We start from the raw sequence: 25,426 nt of genomic DNA on the forward strand, positions 1-25,426 counted from the left end.
TAAATTGAAATAGGGTTGGATTAAGTGGTTGACTGTTAGGGACGAATTTTCCATAACCCAGGATAAGAGAATGGCTTCTGAATCAGAGGAAACAACCCGTTTTTAATATTAGTAGTATTCCAGTTTACTTGTTCTGCTCTTTAATTACCAAACAACCAAACCCCCCCCCCCCTAATCGTTACTGTTACTGCAAGTATATTATGAACATTTGGTTTGTCACTGCTCGTTGGGAAACGACCTAGGATCACTTCCTAGTTACTGCATTTTCATGTTTATTTGATTCGGGTACGGCCTCGATCAAATTTGGCGCCGTTGCCGGGGAGCAGTGTCCAAAGGTTCATAATAGCTAGCTAGTGTTGTGTGTTTAATCCTTTCGTGTTTTATGTTTAAATTGTTAGTATTGTGTTAGTATGTGTGTTAGTGTTGTTTAGTGTCCTGGTATTTTGTTTAATGTGTGTTCTGTTTCAGTTTTCCCATTAAGCGTTTCCCCTGTTTCAGTCTTGGGTGTTTTGCTGTGAAGATTGTGCTTGCGGCAAAAACAGAGCAGTAGTAGAAATCAATTAGAGACGGATTTTAGCGACCACCCATGCTGAATTATTTGAGATTTTTTGTTTTAGTAGCTAGGGTTGTTATTTTTGGCTGAATTTTTTTGTGGTAACTTCTTTTAATCCATATTTTGTGGGAAAAATAGCTAGAGCCTTTAGTTTGGTCAGATTTAAAAGTTCCAAAAAACTAGCAAATTTTGTGTTTGTCAAAACTTCAAACGGCCATAACTTTTGCTCCGGTTATCAGAATCGCAATTATTATATATGCATTTGGGGTAGAAAAAAATTTCCTACGCCGTGGCAGCCTGCCATAGACCGGCTGAGGTCTCCATCGTCCAAAAAAAGCGATTCTGTCAAAAGTTTTTTATTTTTCAAGTTTTATTCACTTATTTTTCTTAACCTACCATTTTTAGCTTTCATAGTTAGACTTTGAATTTTTGTATGAAATTTTTGTGCTATCTTCTCATCATTTTATAGGGTTGCTCACAAAATTTCAAGTCATTTGGATATCATTTGAGGGTAGCTGTAGTTCAAACCTACACCTTTATTTACATGACAAGGCAACTAGTTGTGTGCATGGTGAATGTAGTGTTTGACTAGAGGCAATCCATCTGACTTACAATCCTTTGATCCTGAGATAGATAGGACATTTCATAGATTAGTTAGGCATCATTTTATACCTTTTGATCATTCTGAGCATTCCATTACTGGTGAATCTGTGCATTCTGTTATTGGTGATTTTGAACATCCTGATCTTGAGCATTATAATTTTGAGCATTTTGATTCTGAGCATTCTGATTTTGCACATTCTGAGAACATGGCACAACCTCCACCTCGTGAGAGGACTCTAAGGGAAATGGCTGCACCTGATTTCACCTACGAAAGCTTGTACATCCAATACCCTGATGAGGATGTCCCATATGTTCTTAATACTGGACTGATTCATTTGCTTCCAAAGTTTCATGGCCTTGCAGGTGAAGACCCGCACAAACATTTGAAAGAATTTCACATTGTCTGCTCCACCATGAAACCCCCAGATGTCCAAGAGGTTCACATATTTCTGAAGGCTTTTCCTCATTCATTAGAGGGAGTGGTAAAGGACTGGCTGTATTACCTTGCTCCAAGGTCCATCACGAGCTGGGATGACCTTAAGAGAGTATTCTTAGAGAAATTTTTCCCTGCTTCCAGGACCACAGCCATCAGGAAGGATATCTCAGGTATTAGACAACTCAGTGGAGAGAGCCTGTATGAGTACTAGGAGAGATTTAAGAAACTATGTGCCAGTTGCCCCCACCATCAGATTTCAAAACAGCTTCTTCTCCAATATTTTTATGAAGGACTCAGTAATATGGAGAGAAGTATGATAGATGCTGCCAGTGGTGGAGCCCTTGGAGACATGACTCCTGCTGAAGCCAGAAATTTAATTGAGAAGATGGCCTCCAAATCCCAGCAGTTTAGCGCCAGAAATGATGCCATAGTCATTAGAGGAATGCATGAGGTAGCTACAAACCCATCTGCATCATCTGAAACTAAGAAGCTTGAAGGCAAACTGGATGCATTGGTTAACTTGGTAACCCAGCTGGCCTTGAATCAGAAATTTGTACCTGTCGCAAGGGTTTGTGGTTTGTGCTCCTCTGCTGACCACCATACAGACCTTTGCCCTTCCATGCAGCAACCTGGAGCAATTGAGCAGCCAGAAACTTATGCTGCAAATATTTACAATAGACCTCCTCAACCTCAGCAGCAAAATCAACCACAGCAGAGCAATTATGACCTCTCCAGCAACAGATACAACCCTGGATGGAGGAATCACCCTAACCTCAGATGGTCCAGCCCTCAGCAACAACAACAACAGCCTGCTCCTTCCTTCCAAAATGCTGCTGGCCCAAGCAGACCATACATTCCTCCACCAATCCAACAACAGCAACAACCCCAGAAACAGCCAACAGTTGAGGTCCCTCCACAACCTTCCCTCAAAGAACTTGTGAGGCAAATGACTATGCAGAACATGCAGTTTCAGCAAGAGACCAGAGCCTCCATTCAGAGCTTAACCAATCAGATGGGACAATTGGCTACCCAATTGAATCAACAACAGTCCCAGAATTCTGACAAGCTGCCTTCTCAAGCTGTCCAAAATCCCAAAAATGTCAGTGTCATTTCATTAAGGTCGGGAAAGCAATGTCAAGGACCTCAACCCGTAGCACCTTCCTCGCCTGCAAATGAACCTGCCAAACTTCACTCTATTCCAGAAAAAGGTGATGACAAAAATTTACCTAACAATTTCTATACAGGTGAATCTTCTTCCACAGGTAATTCTGACTTGCAGAAGCAGCACATCCCCCCTCTTCCATTCCCTCCAAGAGCAGTTTCCAACAAAAAAAATGGAAGAGGCAGAGAAACAGATCTTGGAAACGTTTAGAAAGGTAGAGGTAAACATACCTCTGTTGGATGCAATAAAGCAAATTCCAAGATATGCCAAATTCTTGAAGGAGCTGTGCACTAATAAGCGGAAGCTTAAAGGAAGTGAACGAATTAGCATGGGCAGAAATGTCTCCGCATTGATTGGTAAATCTGTTCCTCAAATTCCTGAAAAATGCAAAGATCCAGGTACATTCAGCATACCTTGTATTATATGGAATAGTAAGTTTGACAATGCCATGCTAGATTTAGGAGCCTCTGTTAGTGTTATGCCTCTGTCGATTTTTAATTCTCTATCTCTAGGTCCCTTGCAGTCAACTGATGTGGTAATTCATTTAGCTAATAGAAGTGTTGCCTATCCTGTTGGTTTCATAGAAGATGTCTTAGTTAGAGTTGGTGAACTGATTTTCCCTGTTGATTTTTATATCTTGAATATGGAAGATGGATTTTCTCAAGGATCAGTTCCCATCATTCTAGGCAGACCCTTTATGAAAATTGCTAGAACTAAGATAGATTTTTATGCAGGCACACTGTCTATGGAATTTGGTGACATAACTGTTCATTTTAATATTCTGGATGCTATGAAATACCCATCTGAAGATCTTTCTGTATTTCGTGCTGAAATAATTGACCATGTTGTTGATGAATACATGACTGATCTTTATTCTAATCTGCATGCCTCCCACTCTTCATGCATTGAGCCTGAAATTGTACTTGATCATATGTCTGAATTTGATGCTGAGAGTGATATTGATTGCATGTCTGGTGGTGGTATTTTACCTCTCGAGATTGATTTTATAGAGTCAGATAGGACTAACCATGTTTCAGGAAGTACACATACCTCTGACTTTCTTTATGAGGTAAAGGCTGAGAAACCATCTCCTTCTACCACTGTCCAGCCGACCACACCAGAATTGAAGCCTTTGCCATCAAATTTAAAATACGCTTACTTGGATGATAGCAAGAGTTTTCCAGTGATTATATCTGCCTCCCTTGCTGATGAGCAAGAGGAGAAGTTGTTGTCAGTTCTCAAGAAGCATAAGAAGGCTATAGGCTGGACCCTGGCGGACATTCCTAGTATTAGCCCATCCACATGTATGCATCGAATAAATTTAGAGGATGGAGCTAAACCAGTAAGACAACCACAGAGAAGACTCAACCCGGTGATTCTTGATGTAGTGAAGAAGGAGATAACCAAGCTTTTGCAAGCTGGAATCATTTATCCTATCTCCGATAGCCAATGGGTGAGTCCTGTCCTGGTAGTCCCGAAGAAGACTGGCCTCACAGTGATCAGAAATGAGAAGGAGGAGCTGATTCCTACTCGAGTGCAGAACAGTTGGAGAATCTGCATTGACTATAGGAGGCTGAACCAGGTTACCAAAAAGGACCATTTTCCCTTGCCATTCATTGACCAGATGCTTGAATGCCTGGCAGGTAAATCCCACTACTGTTTCCTTGATGGTTTTTCTGGTTATATGCAAATTACTATTGCTCCTGAGGATCAGGAAAAGACCACATTCACCTGCCCCTTTGGCACTTTTGCCTACAGGAGGATGCCTTTCGGCCTGTGCAATGCCCCTGGTACCTTCCAGCGGTGCATGATTAGTATTTTCAGTGATTTTTAAGAAAATTGCATAGAGGTGTTTATGGATGATTTCACTGTATATGGATCCTCTTTTGATGGTTGTTTGAATAGTTTGGAAAAAGTTTTGAATAGATGCATTGAAACTAACCTTATTCTAAATTTTGAAAAATGTCATTTTATGGTTGAGCAAGGTATAGTTTTAGGCCACATTATTTCCAATAAGGGTATTGAAGTAGATCCTGCAAAAATTTCTGTTATTTCACAATTGCCTTACCCCTCTTGTGTGCGAGAGGTGCGATCTTTTCTTGGTCATGCAGGATTCTACAGGCGCTTTATAAGGGATTTTAGCAAAGTAGCCCTTCCACTGTCCAACTTGTTGCAAAAGGAGGTGGAGTTTGACTTTAATGACAGATGCAAAGAGGCTTTTGATTGCCTCAAAAGAGCGTTGACTACCACCCCCATCATCCAGGCACCCGATTGGACAACCCCTTTTGAGCTTATGTGTGATGCATCAAATTATGCATTGGGGGTTGTCCTTGCTCAGAAAATTGATAAATTGGCCAGGGTGATATATTATGCTTCTAGGACTTTAGATGTTGCCCAAGCAAATTATACTACTACTGAGAAAGAGCTTCTAGCCATAGTTTTTGCTCTTGAAAAATTTCGATCTTATTTGCTTGGTACTCGCATTATTGTTTATACTAACCATGCAGCTCTAAAGTACTTGTTGAAGAAGGCTGATTCTAAGCCTAGGTTGATCCGATGGATGCTCTGGCTCCAAGAGTTTGACTTGGAGATCCGTGATAGGAGCGGAGCACAAAATCTAGTTGCTGATCATTTGAACGTGTCTCTGATGCAGATTCACCTATTCGGGATGATTTCCCGGATGATCATTTGTATATATTGTATAGTATTTCTAACTCTCTTTCTACTCCCTGGTTTGCTAACATTGTCAATTATTTAGTTGCCTCTGTTTTTCCTCCCTTAGCATCTAAGGCCCAAAAAGATAAAATTAAAAGTGATGCTAAGCATTTTATTTGGGATGACCTCTACTTGTGGAAATTGTGCAGTGATCAGGTCATTAGACGGTGCATTCCAGATCATGAGACTGACTCAGTCCTGCAGTTCTGTCATTCTTCCGCATCGGGAGGTCATCTGGGTGTTCAAAGGACAGCTCGCAAAGTGCTTGATTGTGGTTTTTATTGGCCCACCATCTTTAAAGATGTGTGGAAGATCTGCAGCACTTGTGAGCAGTGTCAGAGAGCAGGAAATACACTTACATGGAGACAACAAATGCCTTAGCAACCTATGCTATTCTGTGAGGTGTTTGATGTCTGGGGTATAGATTTCATGGGTCCTTTTCCTGTCTCTTTTGGTTATGTTTACATTCTCCTTGCAGTTGACTATGTTTCAAAATGGGTGGAAGCCAAGCCCACTAGAACTAATGATGCTAAAGTTGTCGCAGACTTTGTCAGGTCTAATCTGTTTTGCAGGTTTGGAGTACCTAAAGCAATTGTTAGTGATCAAGGAACCCATTTTTGCAACAGGACAATGCATGCCCTGCTTAAAAAGTACGGGGTGGTACACAGGGTATCCACACCATACCACCCCCAGACCAATGGACAGGCAGAAATTTCTAACCGAGAAATCAAGCGAATTTTAGAGAAGATTGTGCAGCCAAGCAGGAAAGATTGGAGTACCAGGCTTGATGATGCTCTCTGGGCACATCGGACTGCCTACAAAGCACCCATAGGAATGTCTCCTTATCGGGTTGTCTTTGGAAAGGCATGTCATCTTCCAGTAGAAATTGAGCACAAAGCTTACTGGGCAGTGAAGACTTGCAACTTCTCTATGGATCAATCTGGTGAGGAAAGAAAGTTGCAACTGAGTGAGTTAGATGAAATCCGCCTAGAAGCCTACGAGAACGCCAAGTTCTACAAAGAAAAGACCAAGAAGTTCCATGATAGCATGATAGTTAAAAAAGACTTCGTGGTTGGGCAAAAAGTGTTATTGTATAATTCTAGGCTTAGACTCATGAGTGGTAAGTTGAGGTCTAAGTGGATTGGTCCTTTTGTTGTTACTAATGTTTTTCCTTATGGTACAGTTGAGATCAAAAGCGACTCCACAAACAAGAGCTTCAAGGTCAACGGACATCGACTTAAGCCATTCCTCACGAACCCTTCTTTAGTGGACGTAGTGGTGGAAGAGACTTCCTTACTCCACCCTACTCTTCCCCCACCATGACTTAGGGAGTTTTTCTTTTCCTATCTCCTTCCTTGCTTTTATTACACTTGTCCGATTCTTTTTGATGATTTAATTGTTTTTAATCTTTTAATTGTGCTACATTGAGGACAATGTGTTGTTTAAGTATGGGGGGGGGGGGGGGAGTGTTCTTTGGTTTTGCTAGTTTTGTTGGTTTTGTTAATTTGTTAGTTGTGTTAATTTGTTAATGTTTTTAGTTTCGTCGGATTTTTAGTTTAATATTTTGGGTCAATTTTGTGTGCACGTACGACTTTGCATGTTTTTCTTTGAATTATAGGATATGTTCAAGAAATGGGTAATTGTTTTGAAAATAAAAGTTCTTGACATTTTGTGACTTGAAATCCTTGATTCTTCTCTACATGTCATGATAGTTTTGAAAGCTCAATTTGAAAGTGATGAGTTTACCTTTGTGAGAATTTGAGCCATCCATCATCATAATCATTTGGTGTGTTTTGCCCCATTGATTGCTTGCACAATAGCCTTGGCTTGATTCTTGTTGATGCGTCCTAATTCACATGCATATTTGGAAATGATTGAGGCAATTTTGTTCTTATAAGCTTCTAGCCAAATGGACTTACCTTGAATTAATTCCTTTGATAGCCCTTTTGAGCCTTGTTTCCCTTTCCTTGTTTTGAAGCTCACTACAAGCCTTAAGTGAAAAACCATGATATCACCATATCCTTAAGGAATTTTGGAGCTTTGGAATTGTTTTGGGAATAAGTGTGGGGGTTTTTGTTTCATTAGACAATTTGTTTTGTTGGCTATGCTTCATGATGTATTTTGGGCCATACTTGATGTACATTGTATATTGGTTAAATGTTGGACATGCTGAATGAAATGTTGTTTCTCAAAGGCTATAGAGTAAAAAAAAAAATCGAAAAAAAAAAAAGAAAAGCAATGAAGTTGAGTGAATAAGATCTTAAATGGCACAAGAATGATGAAACTCTTGGTTCTACTCTTCATGTTTAAATTTTATATTTACTTCTTTTTATTTTCTTATTTTTTCTTAATATGCACTTATTCCCCATTGCTCCTCTATCCCTTTGGGATTTAGCCACTTATTCCATATTTTTCCATACCTTGTCCTTGGCCCCATTACAACCTTAAAAAACCTTTTGATCCTCATGTGCTTGTGTTTATGTGGTGTTTGCTTTCATGGGTGCTTTGAGGGTAAATAGTAGCCTAGACACTTGAGAGATAGAGTGTATATCTTGTGAGGCTTTATCACTTTTCATTCTTGAGCTGATTAACTATTTTGCCATGATTGGGTTGCTTGGATGATTTTCATGAATGTCTTGACTTTTTGGATCTCCTTATGTTAGATGTTACCCATTCCTTTCATTCCTTGATGTTCATTGAGAAATATGTGAATGTTTTTGTTTGTCTCCCTTTGATATCCTTGGATTTTGTTCTTTGTTTCATTTTGCCCAGGAGTGCAAAAGGCTAAGTATGGGGGGTTTTGATGTGCCATCACTTTCTTCTATTTTCTAAACCCTTTTTGCACCATTTTAATTACTGATTGGTCTTAATTGTCAATTAATCAGGCAGTTTTATTATTTGGGCTCATTTAGCTAATTTGATGTTTTTAATCTAATTTCAAAAATTAATGAAACATTGGGCTTAATCCGGATTTTGGTTATGGACTTGAAGAGGGCAAATAAAGCAGCGCTTACCTTAGTTAATTTCTAATTAGGAAATTTCGCAATTTTATTTTATGTTGTTCAGTGTTTATTTCGTTTTGGGCCAGAGTATTGTAATAGGGCCCAGTGACTTTGAGTGACTCTTTTTAAATAGAAGCCTTGGGATTCGTGCAAGGCATTCTGTTATGCTATTCATTATTCAGAGCTTTTGTTTTAGGGTTTCCGTTTTTCTGCTGGATGCTACTGTTCACGTAATGCAATTTTACGTTTTCTGCTTCTAATTACAGTTTCGTTCTTGCTTCTTCTTCCACTTTCATTTACGTTTCTGTTTCATGTTTCATTTGCGTTTTCTGTTTGAATCCATGGAAGGCTAGATTTTCTGGTGTTGTTTCCTTTTGAGGACGAAACCCAACTCTCTTTGAGGTTTCGCTTGTAATGTGGTTTCCTGGCAGTTTCCCTTTACCAGTTATCCCAATTTCGTGAATATTAATCAGTGCACGCTTCGTGTTCGATTAATTGCCTCTGAGCCTAACTTGCGTTCATGCTTAATGGACGAAGGGCTAACTGGTGTATGTGGTGCCTAATCACGTATTGAAAACTCTAAGTTGATTTTCGCTTAGTAAATTGAAATAGGGTTGGATTAAGTGGTTGACTGTTAGGGACGAATTTTCCATAACCCAGGATAAGAGAATGGCTTCTAAATCAGAGGAAACAACCCGTTTTTAATATTAGTAGTATTCCAGTTTACTTGTTCTGCTCTTTAATTACCAAACAACCAAACCCCCCCCCCCAATCGTTACTGTTACTGCAAGTATATTATGAACATTTGGTTTGTCACTGCTCGTTGGGAAACGACCTAGGATCACTTCCTAGTTACTGCATTTTCATGTTTATTTGATTCGGGTACGGCCCCGATCAAAGGGAAAATAAATAATTTTGAAGTCACGTTGCGCACACTCAATTAAAGGTTGTCGTCCCTTGTGACGGACGTGTGGGGTGCTAATACCTTCCCTATGCGCAAACAACTCCCGAACCCTTATTTTTAAAATTCGCAAACCTCTTTTTGGTTTTTCTAACGTTTTCCCTTAAATAAACGTTGGTGGCGACTCCACTCGTTTTCTCCCTAGGAGACGAACGCTTTGGCTTATCTATTTTGCTTTCGTCATCCCGTCGTGAGGTAGGTTGCGACAACACCAAATAAGGATATCCTCCATTTGATGGTTTTGGGGAGGAATATTCTTAATGTGCTGACAAATAGAATCAAGGAGAAAAGTTCTAAGCATCCCCCACTACCAATCCTCTTCCATGGCATAGGCTGCCACCAGCAGATTACGCTTCACGTGAAGAATGTCATCAGACATCATAGATTGAAGGAATGGGTTCCAGGGATCCATCTACCCGTCCAGAACCTTATAGAGAGACTATCATTGACCACCCCTCTAACATTGGGTTCAACCGAGGGACACATTTGAGCAATACTCTTCCAAATGTGAGATGCAAATTGTTTTTTACTCACCTTGGGGATGGCCATAAAGCCCATAGAGTATTTAGTGTGAAGAATTCTAACCCACAGAGCCTATTTATCTATGATGAGTTGCCAAGCTAGCTTAAGAACATAGCAATTGTTCCACAGATAGACATTGTGAAAGCCAAGTCCAGCCTTATCCTTGGGTTTATTAATGTTATCCCAAGAAATGAGGTGAACTTTTTTACGATCATGTGTGCTATCTTAAATGAAATCTTTGTAGAGCTTCTCAATGTCTTTACACATAGAGGACGGTAGAAGAGTGGTCTGTATAATGTAAGTAGGAATACACGAGTGAGATTGCGCCAGGGTTATCCTTCCTGCTAAAGAAAAGCTTTGAGATTTCCAACCTAAGAGTTTTTTTTTCTTAATCTTGTCAACCATAGATCTAAAATGCACAACAAACTTTCTTTGGTTAAGAATAAGGAAGCCTAAGTAAGAGTCTAAGCTAGACGTGGTTGGTGTATTAAAGGCAAGAGTGTAGCTAGGTGCACCCAGCATTCTAAAAAATGACAAAATTGCCCTTGTTTGGTTTTCCTCTTACAGATCAAGTTGATCTGCAAGTCTCTTCCGGATCAACTTGATTCGTAAGAGGAAAAATAAAATTTTTGTTAATTATACAAGTTATTTAAAGATATTTATTTTATAATATAATTTATACATTTAAAGATATTTATTTCATTAATTATAATATAATTAAATATATTTATTTATTTTATTAATTATAATATATTTATAAATATTGATCTATTATAAATAATTAATGCTAATCAATCATAATCATAATTCATGTTAATCAATCATAATTCCCTAAAAGAGGATATATCTATCAATCAATCATGCAAATTTCAGAATAAAAAACACAAAATTCAAAGTTAGCAATTTTAAAAATGTAATTTTTGATTCTGAAATTTGCACCTAGCATTATGATTGATTAGCATTAATTATTTATAATAAATCAATATTTATAAATATATTATAATTAATAAAATAAATAAATATATTTAATTATATTATAATTAATGAAATAAATATCTTTAAATATATAAATTATATTATAAAATAAATATCTTTAAATATCTTGTATAATTAACAAAATTTTTATTTTTCCTCTCACGGATCAACTTGATCCGTAAGAGGAAAACTAAGTAAGGGCAATTTTATCATTTTTTTTAGAATGCTGGGTGCACAAGCAATAATGTTGGGTGCACCTAATCAAAGTTTGATCCAAACCTTTAGAAAAATAATAGTGGATTTTTGTTTACTAACATTCTATTTAGAGGAAAGACAAATTTTTTCCAAGATTCTTTTAACTTTAGTAACTTGCTGGAGAGACGCTTCAACAACCAAAATAATGTCATCAACAAAAAAAAAAAGATGAGAAATCAGAATCCCATTTGATTAAAAAAAAGATGCAAACATATTATATATATATATATATATATATATATATATATATATATATATATATATATATATATATTAATCTTAGCAGAAGATTCATTAGTTAGAAATTTAGTTATAAGTTTGTTGGTTAGTTAAGAAATAAACAAAGCTGTTAAAAGTTAGTTTCTGATATAACTAACCAAACTCCCGAAGCTTTCCTCTCTCTTCTGCAAGAATATAAATGTACCATAAATGCAGTAATAAAGGTATGAAGTGTTTTTGGTCATTTACGTGAGTTTTACTATAACTCTTCTCTCTCTCTTAGCTTCTATATGGCACGATACTAGTTTCTACATGGTATCAGAGCTCTTCCTGCGAAGAGTTTTGTTGTGCCACCATTCTGACGCTTGCGTCTAGCTTCCTTCCAATAATATTAACCATGAATGAGTTACTGTTAAACTCGGAAAGCTACCTCTACCTTCACCAAGTGAAAACCCAGCCGTGGCACTCGTTTCTCCAGCCTTAGATTCAAGCAACTATCATTCATGGAGTAGGTCCATGATGACAGCATTAAGTGCCAAGAACAAAGTGAAGTTCGTGAATGGAAAGGCACCAGAGCCATTGAAGACCGATAGAACGTACGGGGCGTGGAATTGCTGTAATAACATGGTTGTATCATGGTTAGTTCACTCAGTATCTACATCCATTAGACAAAGTGTTTTGTGGATGGACAAAGCAGAGGAGATTTGGAATGACTTGAAGTCATGATATGCACAAGGAGACCTTCTAAGAGTTTCTGATCTTTAGCAAGAAGCTGCTTCCATCAAGTAAGGGTCTCTTTCGGTCACGGAATATTTCACAAAGCTATGAGTTATATGGGATGAGATTGGAAATTTCAGACCCGATCCCGTGTGTTCATGCACTGTTAAGTGCACATGCTTAGTTCTTAACACCATAGCCCAACGAAAACGGGAAGATCGAGCCATGCAATTCTTACGAGGGCTAAATGAACAATACAACAATATACGGTCTCATGTATTACTCATGGACCCAATACCTACGATACCAAAAATTTTCTCGTTCGTGGCACAGCAGGAAAGGCAACTAGCAGGTAACAATCCTCTTCCAAACTTCAATATTGAAACTAAAGAAGGATCTTCTATTAATGTTGTCAAAAGCACCTGTGAATTTTGTGGACGCATTGGACATAGTGAGAGCATTTGCTACAAAAAGCATGGCATACCCTCGAGTTATGATGGAAAAGGCAAAGGGTTTAGTGCGAGAAATGGAAAGACATGTGCATACTATGGAAAGCCTGGCCACACAATAGACGTATGCTATAAGAAGCACGGATATCCCCCCGGGTTCAAGTTTACCAACAGCAAAACAATGGCTAACAACATAGTGGCAGTAGAAGGAAAGGCCACAAATGACCAAGCACAGCACCAAGAATCCCAAGAATCGGTTCGTTTTTCACCTGAGCAGTACAAGGCCTTGCTAGCTTTAATACAACAACCATGTGATAAGAACTCAGCATCAACTAACCCACAAGTTGCTTCCATTTCGTCCTGTTCAAATCACGACACAACAAGTATCATTCTTTCTTGCGAAAAAGCAAATTCCACCACCTCCTGGATATTAGATTCAGGAGCCACTGATCATGTGTCTCATTCTTTAACAAACTTTCATTCATATCACAAAATTAACCCCATCATTGTTAGATTACTAAATGGCCAAATTGTCTATGCAACTCACTCGGGCACAGTCCACCTTTCTGCACTTATCACATTAAAAGATGTTTTGTACATACCATCCTTTACTTTCAACTTAATATCCATATCTAAGCTAGTGTCCTCCGCTAATTACAAGTTAATCTTTTCGTCAAATACTTGTATTTTACAGGATACCAATACCAAGGTGAGGATTGGTACAGCTGAAGTGAGTCGCGGTCTCTATCAACTCATACTCGAAGTCACGAATTCACATACTATGTGTGCCACTATCATTCACCCACAATGTAAAGTCACCCCCATAAGCCTATGGCACTTTCGTATGGGACATCCTTCCCTCGAAAGATTACGGGCTATGCAGTCCTATTATCCTTTTTTGAATAGCAATAAAGATTTCATATGTACTACATGCCATTACGCAAAGCATAAAAGATTACCTTTCTCTTCTAGCATCTCTCATGCATCAACTACATTTGAACTTCTACATATCGACATTTGGGGACCATGCTCAAAAACATCCATGCATGGGCACCGCTATTTTCTAACAATAATAGATGACTTCTCTCGATATACATGGACTCATCTCATGCACATAAAAGCCGAAACACGACAAATCATTATTAACTTCATTGCATATGTTGAAACTCAATTTGATAGTCACGTTAAGACTATAAGAAGCGACAATGGAGCAGAATTTCTCATGCATGACTTCTATACTCGAAAAGGCATAATTCATCAAACCACTTGCATAGAAACACCCGAGCAAAACGGCATCGCAGAAAGAAAGCATCAACATCTCTTAAATGTCACACGAGCACTCTTATTCCAAACACAGCTTCCACCTAGTTTTTGGTGTTTTGCTTTAGTTCATGCTGCATATCTCATAAATTGCATCCCCGCTCCTTTTTTAAAAGATCAATCTCCTTATGAAAAGCTATACGCGAAACCTTGTGACATTTCTAACCTTCGCGTCTTTGGGTGCTTAGGTTATGTAAGTACCCTTCAGAATCATAGACAAAAACTTGATCCCCGCGCTCACCCATGCATTTTTCTTGGTTTTAAACCCCATACAAAAGGGTATCTAGTGTATAATCTTCACTCTCATACCATAACGGCATCTCGCAACGTTGTTTTTTATGAAGACCACTTCCCATCACCAACTCAAAGCCAAGACCACACCAACACAGATATCCGCGTTTCACCATCTCCCTTCTCTAGCACCACCGAAAACCTTGACACTCCCATTCCCCTCCCGATACCTAGTCTCACTACTCCTTCCTCATATTCTCAGAACCCAACATTAAGACATTCCACGAGGACGAGACATGCACCCACTTACTTACGCGACTTCCATCACGCACTCACTTCATCTGCTGATACCACCTCGACCAAGGTTAAGTATCCTCTTCATTTTGTTCTCTCCTATTCTCGTTTATCTCCCACTCACAAACACTTCATCTTGTCTATAAGCACCACCACTGAACCTAACTCATATGTTGAGGCCCCTAAACATGATTGTTGGGTTAAAGCCATACACTCTGAGTTACAGGCTCTCCAACAGAACCAGACTTGGATTCTGACTCAACTCCCACCACACAAAAAGGCTATTGGTTGTCGCTGGGTATACAAAATCAAACACAATACAGATGGCATCATTGAGAGATACAAAGCGCGTCTCGTTACGAAAGGATACACTCAGATGGAAGGTCTAGATTTTCTCGATACCTTCTCCCCTGTGGCTAAGCTCACCACGGTCAGGTTACTCCTTGCTCTCGCTACTCTCCGTAACTAGCATCTTCGACAACTCGATGTCAATAACGCCTTTCTTCATGGGGACCTCCACAAAGAGGTATATATGAAGCTTCCTCCGGGTTTAATTGTGGACAATCCCTATCTAGTCTGCCGTCTTCAGCGTTCGTTATATGGCCTTAAACAGGCGAGTCGCAAATGGTTCACACGACTCTCGTCATTCCTTCTTTCTCAAGGCTTTCATCAATCCTCTGCTGATCACTCACTTTTCTTATACACTAACAATTCTCATGATCTCACAGTTATTCTCGTATATGTTGACGACATTATCTTGACAGGCAACAATCTTGATACTATCATTCACATTACCAAGCTTCTTGATCAGACTTTTAGCATCAAAGACCTTGACATTCTAAAATACTTCCTTGGTCTCGAAGTTGCTCGTTCGAAACATGGTATACACTTGTGTCAACGCAAATACGCACTGGACATCCTATCAGACTCTGGTATGCTCGGCTCTCGTCCTATATCTACCCCCATGGAGTATTCCACGCATTTAAGTGCTACAATGGGCACCCCATTATCAGAGACTTGTGCCTCTTCCTACAGACGTCTCGTCGACCGCCTTATATACCTTACAAACACTCGCCCCGACATTGCTTATGTCGTTCAACAACTCAGCCAATATATGGCCAATCCAACGTCCACACATTCACAAGCTGCTTTTCAGGTTCTACGTTACATCAAAGGCTCTCCCGGTTCTGGTATTTTCTTTGCAGCTCAAGGAAGTTTCACTCTCAAGGCTTTTAGAGACTCCGACTGGGTGGGATGTCGCGATACACGCCGTTCCGTTATTGGGTTCTCCATCTACCTGGGCGATTCTCTCATTTCTTGGAGATCAAAGAAGCAGTCCACGGTTTCTCGAAGTTCGTCTAAAGCGGAATATAGAGCATTGGCCTCCACCACTTGTGAACTTCAGTGGCTCAGCTTTGTTTTGCATGATTTTTGGGTTACTTTATCTCAACCTGCAACGCTCTATTGTGACAACCAATCCGCCATTCAAATAGCTTCAAACCCAGTCTTTCACGAGCATACTAAACACATCGAGATCGACTGCCATATTGTAAGAGACAAAGTTCACAAAGGCCTGCTAAAGCTGCTTCCTATCTCATCCTCAATGCAACTCGCCGACATCTTCACAAAGCCTCTTCCTCCTGCTTCTTTTCAAGGTCTCTATACCAAGTTGGGAATGATGAACATCCATTCCCAACTTGCGGAGGGCTCTTAGCAAAAGATTCATTAGTTAGAAATTTAGTTATAAGTTTCTTAGTTAGTTAAGAAATGAACAAAGCTGTTAAAAGTTAGTTTCTGATATAACTAACCAAACTCCCAAAGCTTTCCTCTCTCTTCTGCAAGAATATAAATGTACCATAAATGCAGTAATAAAGGTATGAAGTGTTTTTGGTCATTTACGTGAGTTTTACTATAACTCTTCTCTCTCTCTTAGCTTCTATATGGCACGATACTAGTTTCTACAATTAATGCACTTAAAAATGAATCTAATGTATGTATTTGTTTCAAAATTAATATAAATAAAATTATAAACACTAAAATTTCAAAATTATATTCTTACATTAATTTTATTTTTAAAATTGATTAAATAAAATAACTAATTCCTATCATAATCATTAAGGAATTATTACACACTATTAATTTACATTTTTATTTTAATTTAGCACACATGTATATTAGGAAATTTTGTAGTATTATTACACAATAGTTCGTCTTATAAGAGAAACAATCACTTTTTATGACAAGAATGTATTTGTTTTTAATTTTCAATTTTAGTAGAATTTATTTTTTAAAATATTTTGGATGTGATATTTTAAAAAAGTTAAAAACAATTTTTTAATTATTAAAATAAATGTGTTTTAAAATAATATTATATTATAATTTGTAAATCCCACGCCTAAATTCAGTTTATTCAATAAAATTTAAAAAAAAACACTTTTCAAAATCAATTCTACCCATTTCCATAATTTTTAAAATGAATTTTTTTACCATAAAATGAATTCCCATTGCTGAGTGTGTGATTTTCAAAGCAAAACAACTAACGTGCGTTTTTTTGTTGTTGAGAAAATCAAAGAAAAATATTTGATCAACACCCAATACGTTATCTAACACACCTAGAGAGAGAATCAAGATAGTAAAGGTAGGTTAGAAATGCAATTGTTCCTAAAAGCATGGTGTATGATATTAACTATTAATTTAAATACAGATAGTAAAGGTGCATCTAAATAAGAATTACTTCTGCAAACAATTTGATTTTCCCCTCAGCTAACATCCAAAGTTACATCTATGGATTTATTTTTTTCTGGTGAAAAACAAAAGAAAAATTATATATACCGAACATCTATGCTTCCTTTATAACTACAAAACTGGAAAATCTTTGATTACACTACTGAAGAACTGTGAATGAAGAGAGCAATCTCACCATAAATATTCACAACAAAAAGTAACAAATCTACGACCATGTCATAAGCTAGAAGTCCTATTTGATGGAGGTCCAATTCATTTAAGCATGCAGCCTAATATGCAGTTTAACGAAAAAATCACTAGTAAGAATCCAAGACAGTGAGAGTGCACAAACTGGTATATATCACCTCTCAACAGTTCTTAAAAGAGTCAACCAAGAAGAAATCATGCGACATTATTTAAGTTGGTATCGACCAAAGACTGACTGAAAATCAAACATATACCCAAATTCGGGTTTGAAAAAATTTACAAGAGAAATCGCCATGCTTGAGATCAACATCATGTGTTCCATCAATATTGAAATGGACCCACTTTGTGCTTACCCTCTATAAATTCTCATCTACAAATTTAAGCCTCTTACAGTGATCAGATTAACCGGATTGACGGAGGATTACCTGCCGGGAACCTTTGCCTACGGGGCCTTCTGGTTGTCTTGCCCCAACCTGCTAGGCTTCTATCCTCCAATCCCACCACTTCAATGTTACTAAGCTGCTGAATAAGTGGGGTGCTTGTTTCAACAGTTGCCACAGGAGGAGGGGGAGGAGTTGGGGTAACCTGTGCCTGTGATCGCCGCCTACCCCTACCACACCCATTCCTAGAAGAGCTTCTCCTGTTTAATCCTGAATTCCATGCATGACCTGTTGCTTTCATGAGTCCTCCAAATGTTTGGAGATCTTCTGTTACTTCATGCCTCGATAAAGATGCAAGGCCTGGAAGGATATCCCTTTGGAAGTCCCTTCGCTGCCTCCCTCGCCTAGCCGGCCCCCTTCGTGTCCGAGTAGGTAACGAGGTTGTTCCAATTTCTTCCACTTTGAAGTTTTCTGGAACAAGGGGCTGGGGCATGTAGTCTTCTTCCTTGGTCTCTGTCAGTTTCAATGTCATTGATTCAAAGTAATCCATTCCATCTGAGGAAGATTCTTCATTATCCTCGATATTTTTTTCCCTTGAATTATCAGTCTTCTTCTGTAGATCATCCACACACGAGGAAACTATATCCACAAACCAACTTAGAGGGTCCACCACCGGGCCTTCTGATGGACTGCTGATCACATCATCAACTTGCTGGCAGCAAGAAGATGACAAGACAACAATTGCCTCTGCTGCATACCTCATAAGTTCATCCTGTGGCTTTTCAACTGTGTCTTGTGGGCCAAGTAGCGAAACTAGAGGAGTTTCAAGCTTCTTTTCTTCGGGAATGGCATCCTCCTCTGTCTCAGAAACAGCAGGGGCTTCAAGATCTATTTCTGCCTTTGTTTCTAAGTTGGTTGCTGGAATATTTGTCACAAATGCTTCATCCTCATTCATACTCAAGTTCAGATCAATCTGATTTCTAGAGTTGGCTTTTGTTGTGGATAATCCTGTCTCACAAACAATAACTGTAGCTACAGCTTGTACGTCCAACTCAGGAACAGCAGCATCACAAGGCAAGTTAATATCAAGTATCTGTTCTTTCCGATAATTTCCCACTAATTCTACGTCAGATGGATTAGGAACCGACACAGATGGAGACATGAATGAAGATAACTCCTTAGCAGAAATATGAGGTATGTCAAATATGGGAACACCAAGAATTTTCCTTTTACTAGAACTCTCGCTTACTTCTCTCCTCTTTAGCTCAATATCATTTGAAAACAAACCTGTAGTTACATTGTGAATAAATTTTCCATTAGACCCCTTTCCAGTTTCTTCTTTGTTAGATGAAGAAGAAACTTGGAAAACATTTAAACCTCCAGCATTTTGTGCCACATTCTTACATGTTGTCTTGGCTCTAAGCCAAGGCAACACTGCAAGCTGCTCCTCATGCTTCTGTTCTCCATCCATGATTCCCAGACCTGACTGGGAAACTAAGTTGTTCGATGAAGCATTTGAAAGTATCTCATTCAAGTTAATATTTTTTGCAGACTTCATGTCATAGCAATTTGAATTCAAATTTGAACTCTTGTAGCAGTTTGCTGGACCATTATTGAAGTGTTCAGGAAATTTCTTGCAATCACTATCATGGTTAAGATAGCTAATTGAAGAGATGTTCACTGACAGCTCCTTGGACCCAGATAAAGTCCCAGGGTAAAATCCATTTTTCCCAGATGCCTCACATCGAAAACCGGGATTAAGCTTTGAATTGATATTTAGAGGCCAACTATCTCCCAACATCCCATTACTCTGATGTGACTGGGAACTCCTACTCAAGGAACCAGATGCATTTAGACATGGAGATGGAGGTGTCTGTACAGATATAAACTTCTGGTTTAGGGTACTACTTGCCATGTCCCAAGATGAGTGAGACCAAGATCTAGCTAAATCTGAGGAAGGAGCAATTGCAAAGAGACCATGCCTATGTGATGATGCAACAGACTCTGAAAGCTTATTAGCAGAGGATTCATGATTTCTTTCACTGATATCTAAACCACTAGCTGTCTTTTCCCTCAACAAATCAGTCTTGCTTCCATTAGTTAGATAATCAGATGTAGGCTCATGAGATTTACTGAGTTCATCTTGCATTGTTTGGGAAGATAAAAGTGATTGGTCTTGTTTGAGGAGTTGAGGAATGGTTTTTGGATTGCTTTTAGCTTGCCCTGCAATCAATATAAACTTAATTTTATGGCACAATTTATCATATATCACAACAATATTAGTACTTGTTTACTGCCACGTAATCGAAAAGGAACATTTGGTATAAAAGAAATACATATACGAATACAATGACCTTCTATATAATTAGCAAAGTTCTACTTGGAGCAAAACTATCCAATTCACCTATGTTAAAAAAATATAGTTTATCAGCTTATTTTAACAAAATCATCACAAACACATGCCAATTTAGCTAACATTTGTCTTTGAAATGTATCAGATAGGAGACGCAGGTTCAAAATGTAAATTTGAAGCAAGAAGCTCAATAAGAAATCTAACCTGACTCTATTGAAGAAATCCACATTTTTCCATTCCTGTCATTATCCAAATATCCATTATTACGAGCCCAACTGTCAGTTCCATGATGTGAGTTCAGTAAATCTTCCTTGGACAGACCAAAGAATCTCAACTTCTGTTTGGCAGATAGATCAGAACATTCAGTTGCCCCTTGATAGGAATTATGGTTCTGAGGAGGAACGTAAGCAACATCATTTGTTTCTTCCACATGAACAGGTTCATTTAAGTCTGCCAAACTATTTCTGCTTCTTAAAGATTGCTTAGGTCTTGAAATGTCTTCCTGGCCACCAGTCTTGCCACCATTGCCACTAAAAAGGTCCATATCACCTCCCTTTTCGTGTTTATAGCTCCTATCAGAAAGAAAATTTGTGGTGCCACTAATCTTTTCGTCACCAGGCTTTTCATTTTCTTCAGTATCAATGTACTCATCAGCAGGGAGGTGAAGGTCAAACATTTTTCTCCTCACCTTTGAGGGTCTGAAACCCAGTATCTCAACATCTTTCGAGCTACTACTCCCATTTGGCGATGGGAACAGACCAGCTTGCTTACTGATTCCTTTATTAGAACTCAAAGGAGAATGAATGCCCTCAACGCCTGAAATAGATGGTCTAGCACAAGTAGAACTTCCAACTATTGGAAATCCAGGAACATGCCATTTTTTACCATCTTCAGATGTTAACTGAGATGCCAAGGGACCTGTGGAAAATGATTTCTCAACAGATATATGGTTTCTGTATAAATCTTTCATTTTAACTTCATCCATCAAATCCCTTTGTATTCTGTACAAGCGGTGAAGTTCAAAGACCTGATTAAATACATAATATAAATATATCAAAAGGTTCACTAATCATAGGTTTCATAAATAAATTAAGCTGAAAAATACCACCACTCAAGAAAAACCTACATGTAAAATTGATTAAAAGTCAATTTTGCAACAAACTAGTGTTGATAACATAAGTGAAATACTAGCCACTGCAACAATTGAAAAAAGAGACATTTTAAGAGAAAAAAACTCTGGAGAAGCACAGAAATCAAAATTCACAATCCAAAAAGCCTCACCCTTTTATTTTTTAATGGACCAATACTACCTAATCCTTTGACACCCCAAAACTTCCTCATTGATATTATTTGAGCTAGAGGCCAAGGGGTAAAAGGAGCTAAAACTTTCATACCTGATTCTTAAATATGGCCTCATGCTCAAGCATCGTCTGCTTCACATTATCCTTATCATGTGTTGAACATGCATCTGCAGCACCACTCGACAGATAATTATGATAGTACTGCCCATTTGCCAGTGTTTTATCTCCATAATATAGGGGCCAACCGCAACTACTGGATTCCTCATTAAGATCTCTCATTGAGTAATATCCTGGCAGACTCTGAACTTTGGTTCCCATCCCTGAAAATTGAACAGTTATATTTAATCGTGTTTTACTATCATGAATTATCTGGTACATAGCTTCTAGTTCAACTCAAGATTATCACAATCCATACAATATCTTAATTTATTTCGGACTTATTAAGAAGGTATGCACTTTGGTTAACATTCCATATATTGTATGATGTCAAATACCACAAATAGTCAAACACAATCCATACAAGCATCCAAATAATTGGATGACTCAAATCCAGATTTAGTGACATGACATATCTGTGCTACCAAAGATACTTGCATGTCAAGAATTTTTCAGTTTTTTTTCCTTATTTTATCCATTAAATTGACTTGAATGATTAAGGGAACTTCTCAGTAGAAAAAGAAATAGTATTGATTAATAAGATTCACTCCCTTTAAAGTACATTGATCTATGTGTACAATGAATGAATTAAATCTTCAATTTTAATTTAGAATCTGCACAAATTTTAGCAATCCATTTTATTTGGAGCAGAAAACAAGTTAAATAGATTAGTAATTAATGAAAGACCAAGAGGAGAGCACCTCCAAAGCCATGCTACTTTTGTTAGCCCACTTCATATAATGAAAAAAAAGGCATTTGAATTTTGAAAAGTCTATCATTTCAATGCCATTGTAAACCTTAGTAGATAAATCTTATACACTTTCAAAGAGACTTTGGCATCCTAATCTTAAGTAGTAACTATTATATTCAATTGAAAAACAAAAATGCTCACTAAAGAACCAATGTTGCCATCATCTCCTAGCAGTCACATATTTCTCCTTGGCTCTTGAACTCTTGCTAGTTTTCTCCCCCCAACTGATTTTATATAAAAAATCTTTTGGTAATAAATTTTCCCCCTCTTCACTCCAGCCCTTGTGCTTGTTCCTATTGCTCCTCATCCATGCATATGTAAAGAAGCAAGTATAAATGTTTTACTTTTTAATTCGAGATGTGTGAAGTTGTAGTTTCAGCTGACCACACAGCGTTATATTATAACTCCCAATTCACAAGTGCATTACCACTTTAAAGCCTTTAAATGCAAGGCAATAAAGACCTTGCCCCCAAGTTATGTGGTGTACAACAAGAATCTAGTTACTACTCCTTTCAACTCTATAAATCAGCTTTTATCTAGAAAGAAAATGTGGGTTGCCATAAAAAGTGCAGGAAAGCAACATGTAGTTAAGAAAGGATTTAATTAGAAACAAGAAATTCCATGTTAGATTTGCAAACAAGACGCAAATGGTACCTGCTGCTAGATTAAGCTAAGTTCATCACATCATAACAAGCATTTAACTTCAATAGATTGACCATGGTGAAAACACTTACTTAACCAGAAGGAAAAAAAAGATCAAAATATTTACTTGCTACAACATCAAGCTCGTGAAACCTTAAAACCAAAGGACTCCTTATGGCAGGTAGAAAACATCTGTAGTGGCTTAAAATATCCATGCATAATGTAGCTCATACCAATCATATAGATTAACTTTCAAAAGCCATAACTACATTAGTTGCCAATTAAAATAACAACTCCTGCGTTCAGGAGTATCAGTAAATACTGCATAACAAATGTGGCAATACCTTGACCTAGACAAATACATGCTACGTTAGACTACCATAGCAAGCAAAGACATCCCTAAAATATTGAAATATGATAAGGGTAGAAATACCCTTCAAATATGTCAATATTTTTTTTGTTGATAACTTCAACCAAGAATATCAGTGATCACTTCTGACAGTTGAACAAGCAGCACTTGTATGCCCATGACTTATCAAGAATCAAACCTTTTGTCCCATTTTCCAATTTCCCAATAAAATACCAACAACTAAGCTAAAATTACCAACAATGGGAGGATTATTTTTTTTTCTTTTGCATGGTTCTAAGTATTTTGATGGAAGGCAAAAGGTTTGAATCCGACTTGTCACACCACAGCAATAGTAACCACATTCGAAATAGTAATGAACAAAGAACACAAATTCATAATTTAGCTATCATAGAGAAATAAACAATGCCCAAAAGACACTCATTAAAGTATCACAACCATATGAGCGATTTGTATGCTTGTCTATGATTTCATAAATAATACAAGACTTATCTACGAATGTATTAAAACCCACTCATTTTCCACCAATAGTTCAGGGACTGAGGAATTCCAAAAATTCTAGTGAACTAATTATTAGCTTTCAACTTTGATAGCTACACATAAGTTCATCACTGTAATAAAAAGAATCTACGGAGAAGTGAAGTAGCTCTAAACTAAGCAGCCCAAATTCATCCTTGACACAAGGGAACTTATGTCCTTCACTCCAATTTTGAGTCAAAAGAAAGAAGGACAAATAAAAGTAATAGAAAATCCCAATTCTATCCATAAAAGAAAGTAACTGATAAAAAAAAAAAAAAAAGCAACAGAAAAACCTTAATTCTATCCATAATCCTCTCAATTCAATTAGAGGAATACAACAATTTTCGGTCTTCATTTCATAGACAGAGAGATTAAAAACACACTCTAAAATTCAAGAGGGAGAGAACCTAAATGAATGACAAAATTGAATTAAGCAGATCCTGTACAACAATTATCAAGCCAACAGACAATATCTTCTAGAAGAATTTTATTAATACACTAAAACGAAGCATAAGAATATTACAGCTACACATACAAAGCAAAACAAATAAATAAAAATTAACTCAAAGTTAAATTAACCCCGAAACAATAGGAACCCAGAATTTCGTTTTCAATTTCAATTTCATTTTTCATCGTACTCAATCAACTAGTTCTAAAATAATAAAAAACAAAATCAAAGAAATTTGTCAAACCATCAAAATTACGATAAATAAGCACAATTTAGAAAAAGTATTGCGAAAATTACCTTAGACCCACATCCTCTCATCACGTGCTCTTAAGAATCCACCATGGATTTTCCACCATTCCAACATCAGAAATGAAGAAAGAAAAAAAAAATCAGTGTTTCACTCTCTCACTAAGCAAAAAAAAAAAGGTTGCTAAAACCAACAATTGTAGCCGAAACAGCGAAGTGGGTATTTCTGCAACAACATTGAAGAAGCTTAGATCGTCGATTTCGATCTACTGGGGTCACTCTTGTTCTTCCTCTCTCTCTCTCGCATAAATGGAAGAACATCAATAGAAACTTTAATTTCTTTTTTTCTTTCTTTATTTTTGTTTAGAGAGAGAAAGAGGAAAATGAAAAGAAGAAAAAGGAGAAGAATTTGGGAAGAGAGAGATCCCAGATAAGAAATCTTCACAGCACAAACAAACGACCTTCTAAGAACAGTGACATTAAATTTGTCAACATCCGGTCTCTTTATATTCTCTGCTTTTTCTTCACTTCTCTCTCTTTCTTTTCCATTTTTATAAAACAAAAATAAAAATAAAATAAACGTTGCTTTATTTATTTCGGTCTTTCTGGGTATATATATATAAAACAAATGCCCATTTCTAGATTCTCTCCACCCTTCTTGCTTTTTGGTACAGATATATCAAATCAAGATTATTAAAATGTAACGGAAATGCCCATCGCATAACTTTTATTTAATGATAATATTGATATTATTGATATTAGCTAATACAATTATATAAAAGTAGTAAATTTATTATTGGTTCTTTGTTATTATCATTATTGTCTTAGTTGTAGTAAAAATAAACACAGTACTATTTTACCAAGCATATAAATTATAAATTAATTGAGACAATTAGTTTAGCTTAATACAGATTTGGA

General features: G+C 37.4%; 1 protein-coding gene and 1 non-coding gene across 2 annotated transcripts; both read right to left on the bottom strand.

Moving 5' to 3' along the window:
- Positions 1 to 1,740: 1,740 nt before the first annotated feature.
- Positions 1,741 to 1,847, bottom strand: LOC114403966. The gene has a single exon (XR_003664732.1). It is a non-coding gene; the product is annotated as a small nucleolar RNA R71 (small nucleolar RNA).
- Positions 1,848 to 17,410: 15,563 nt separating this feature from the next.
- Positions 17,411 to 24,980, bottom strand: LOC114403109. The gene is made up of 4 exons (XM_028365852.1): positions 24,560 to 24,980; positions 21,473 to 21,699; positions 20,283 to 21,105; positions 17,411 to 19,948 (listed from the first exon to the last, which is right to left on the bottom strand). Exons 2-4 carry the CDS (start codon positions 21,695 to 21,697, stop codon positions 17,742 to 17,744), a joined length of 3,255 nt encoding a protein of 1,084 aa, XP_028221653.1. The 5' UTR covers positions 21,698 to 21,699; positions 24,560 to 24,980; the 3' UTR covers positions 17,411 to 17,741.
- Between the last annotated feature and the right edge of the window lie 446 nt (positions 24,981 to 25,426).

Source organism: Glycine soja, chromosome 20, assembly GCF_004193775.1.
Source record: "Glycine soja cultivar W05 chromosome 20, ASM419377v2, whole genome shotgun sequence".
NCBI lineage: Eukaryota > Viridiplantae > Streptophyta > Magnoliopsida > Fabales > Fabaceae > Glycine > Glycine soja.

What these genes read in the sequence shown, in the direction of transcription:
- LOC114403109 (XM_028365852.1), bottom strand. Translation starts at nt 21,697, where the DNA reads ATGGGAACCAAAGTTCAGAGTCTGCCAGGATATTACTCAATGAGAGAT. An exon ending in AGGCCATATTTAAGAATCAG is followed by an intron (nt 21,106 to 21,472) that starts GTATGAAAGTTT and finishes GTATTTAATCAG; the next exon opens with GTCTTTGAACTTCACCGCTT. An exon ending in GATTTCTTCAATAGAGTCAG is followed by an intron (nt 19,949 to 20,282) that starts GTTAGATTTCTT and finishes TATTGATTGCAG; the next exon opens with GGCAAGCTAAAAGCAATCCA.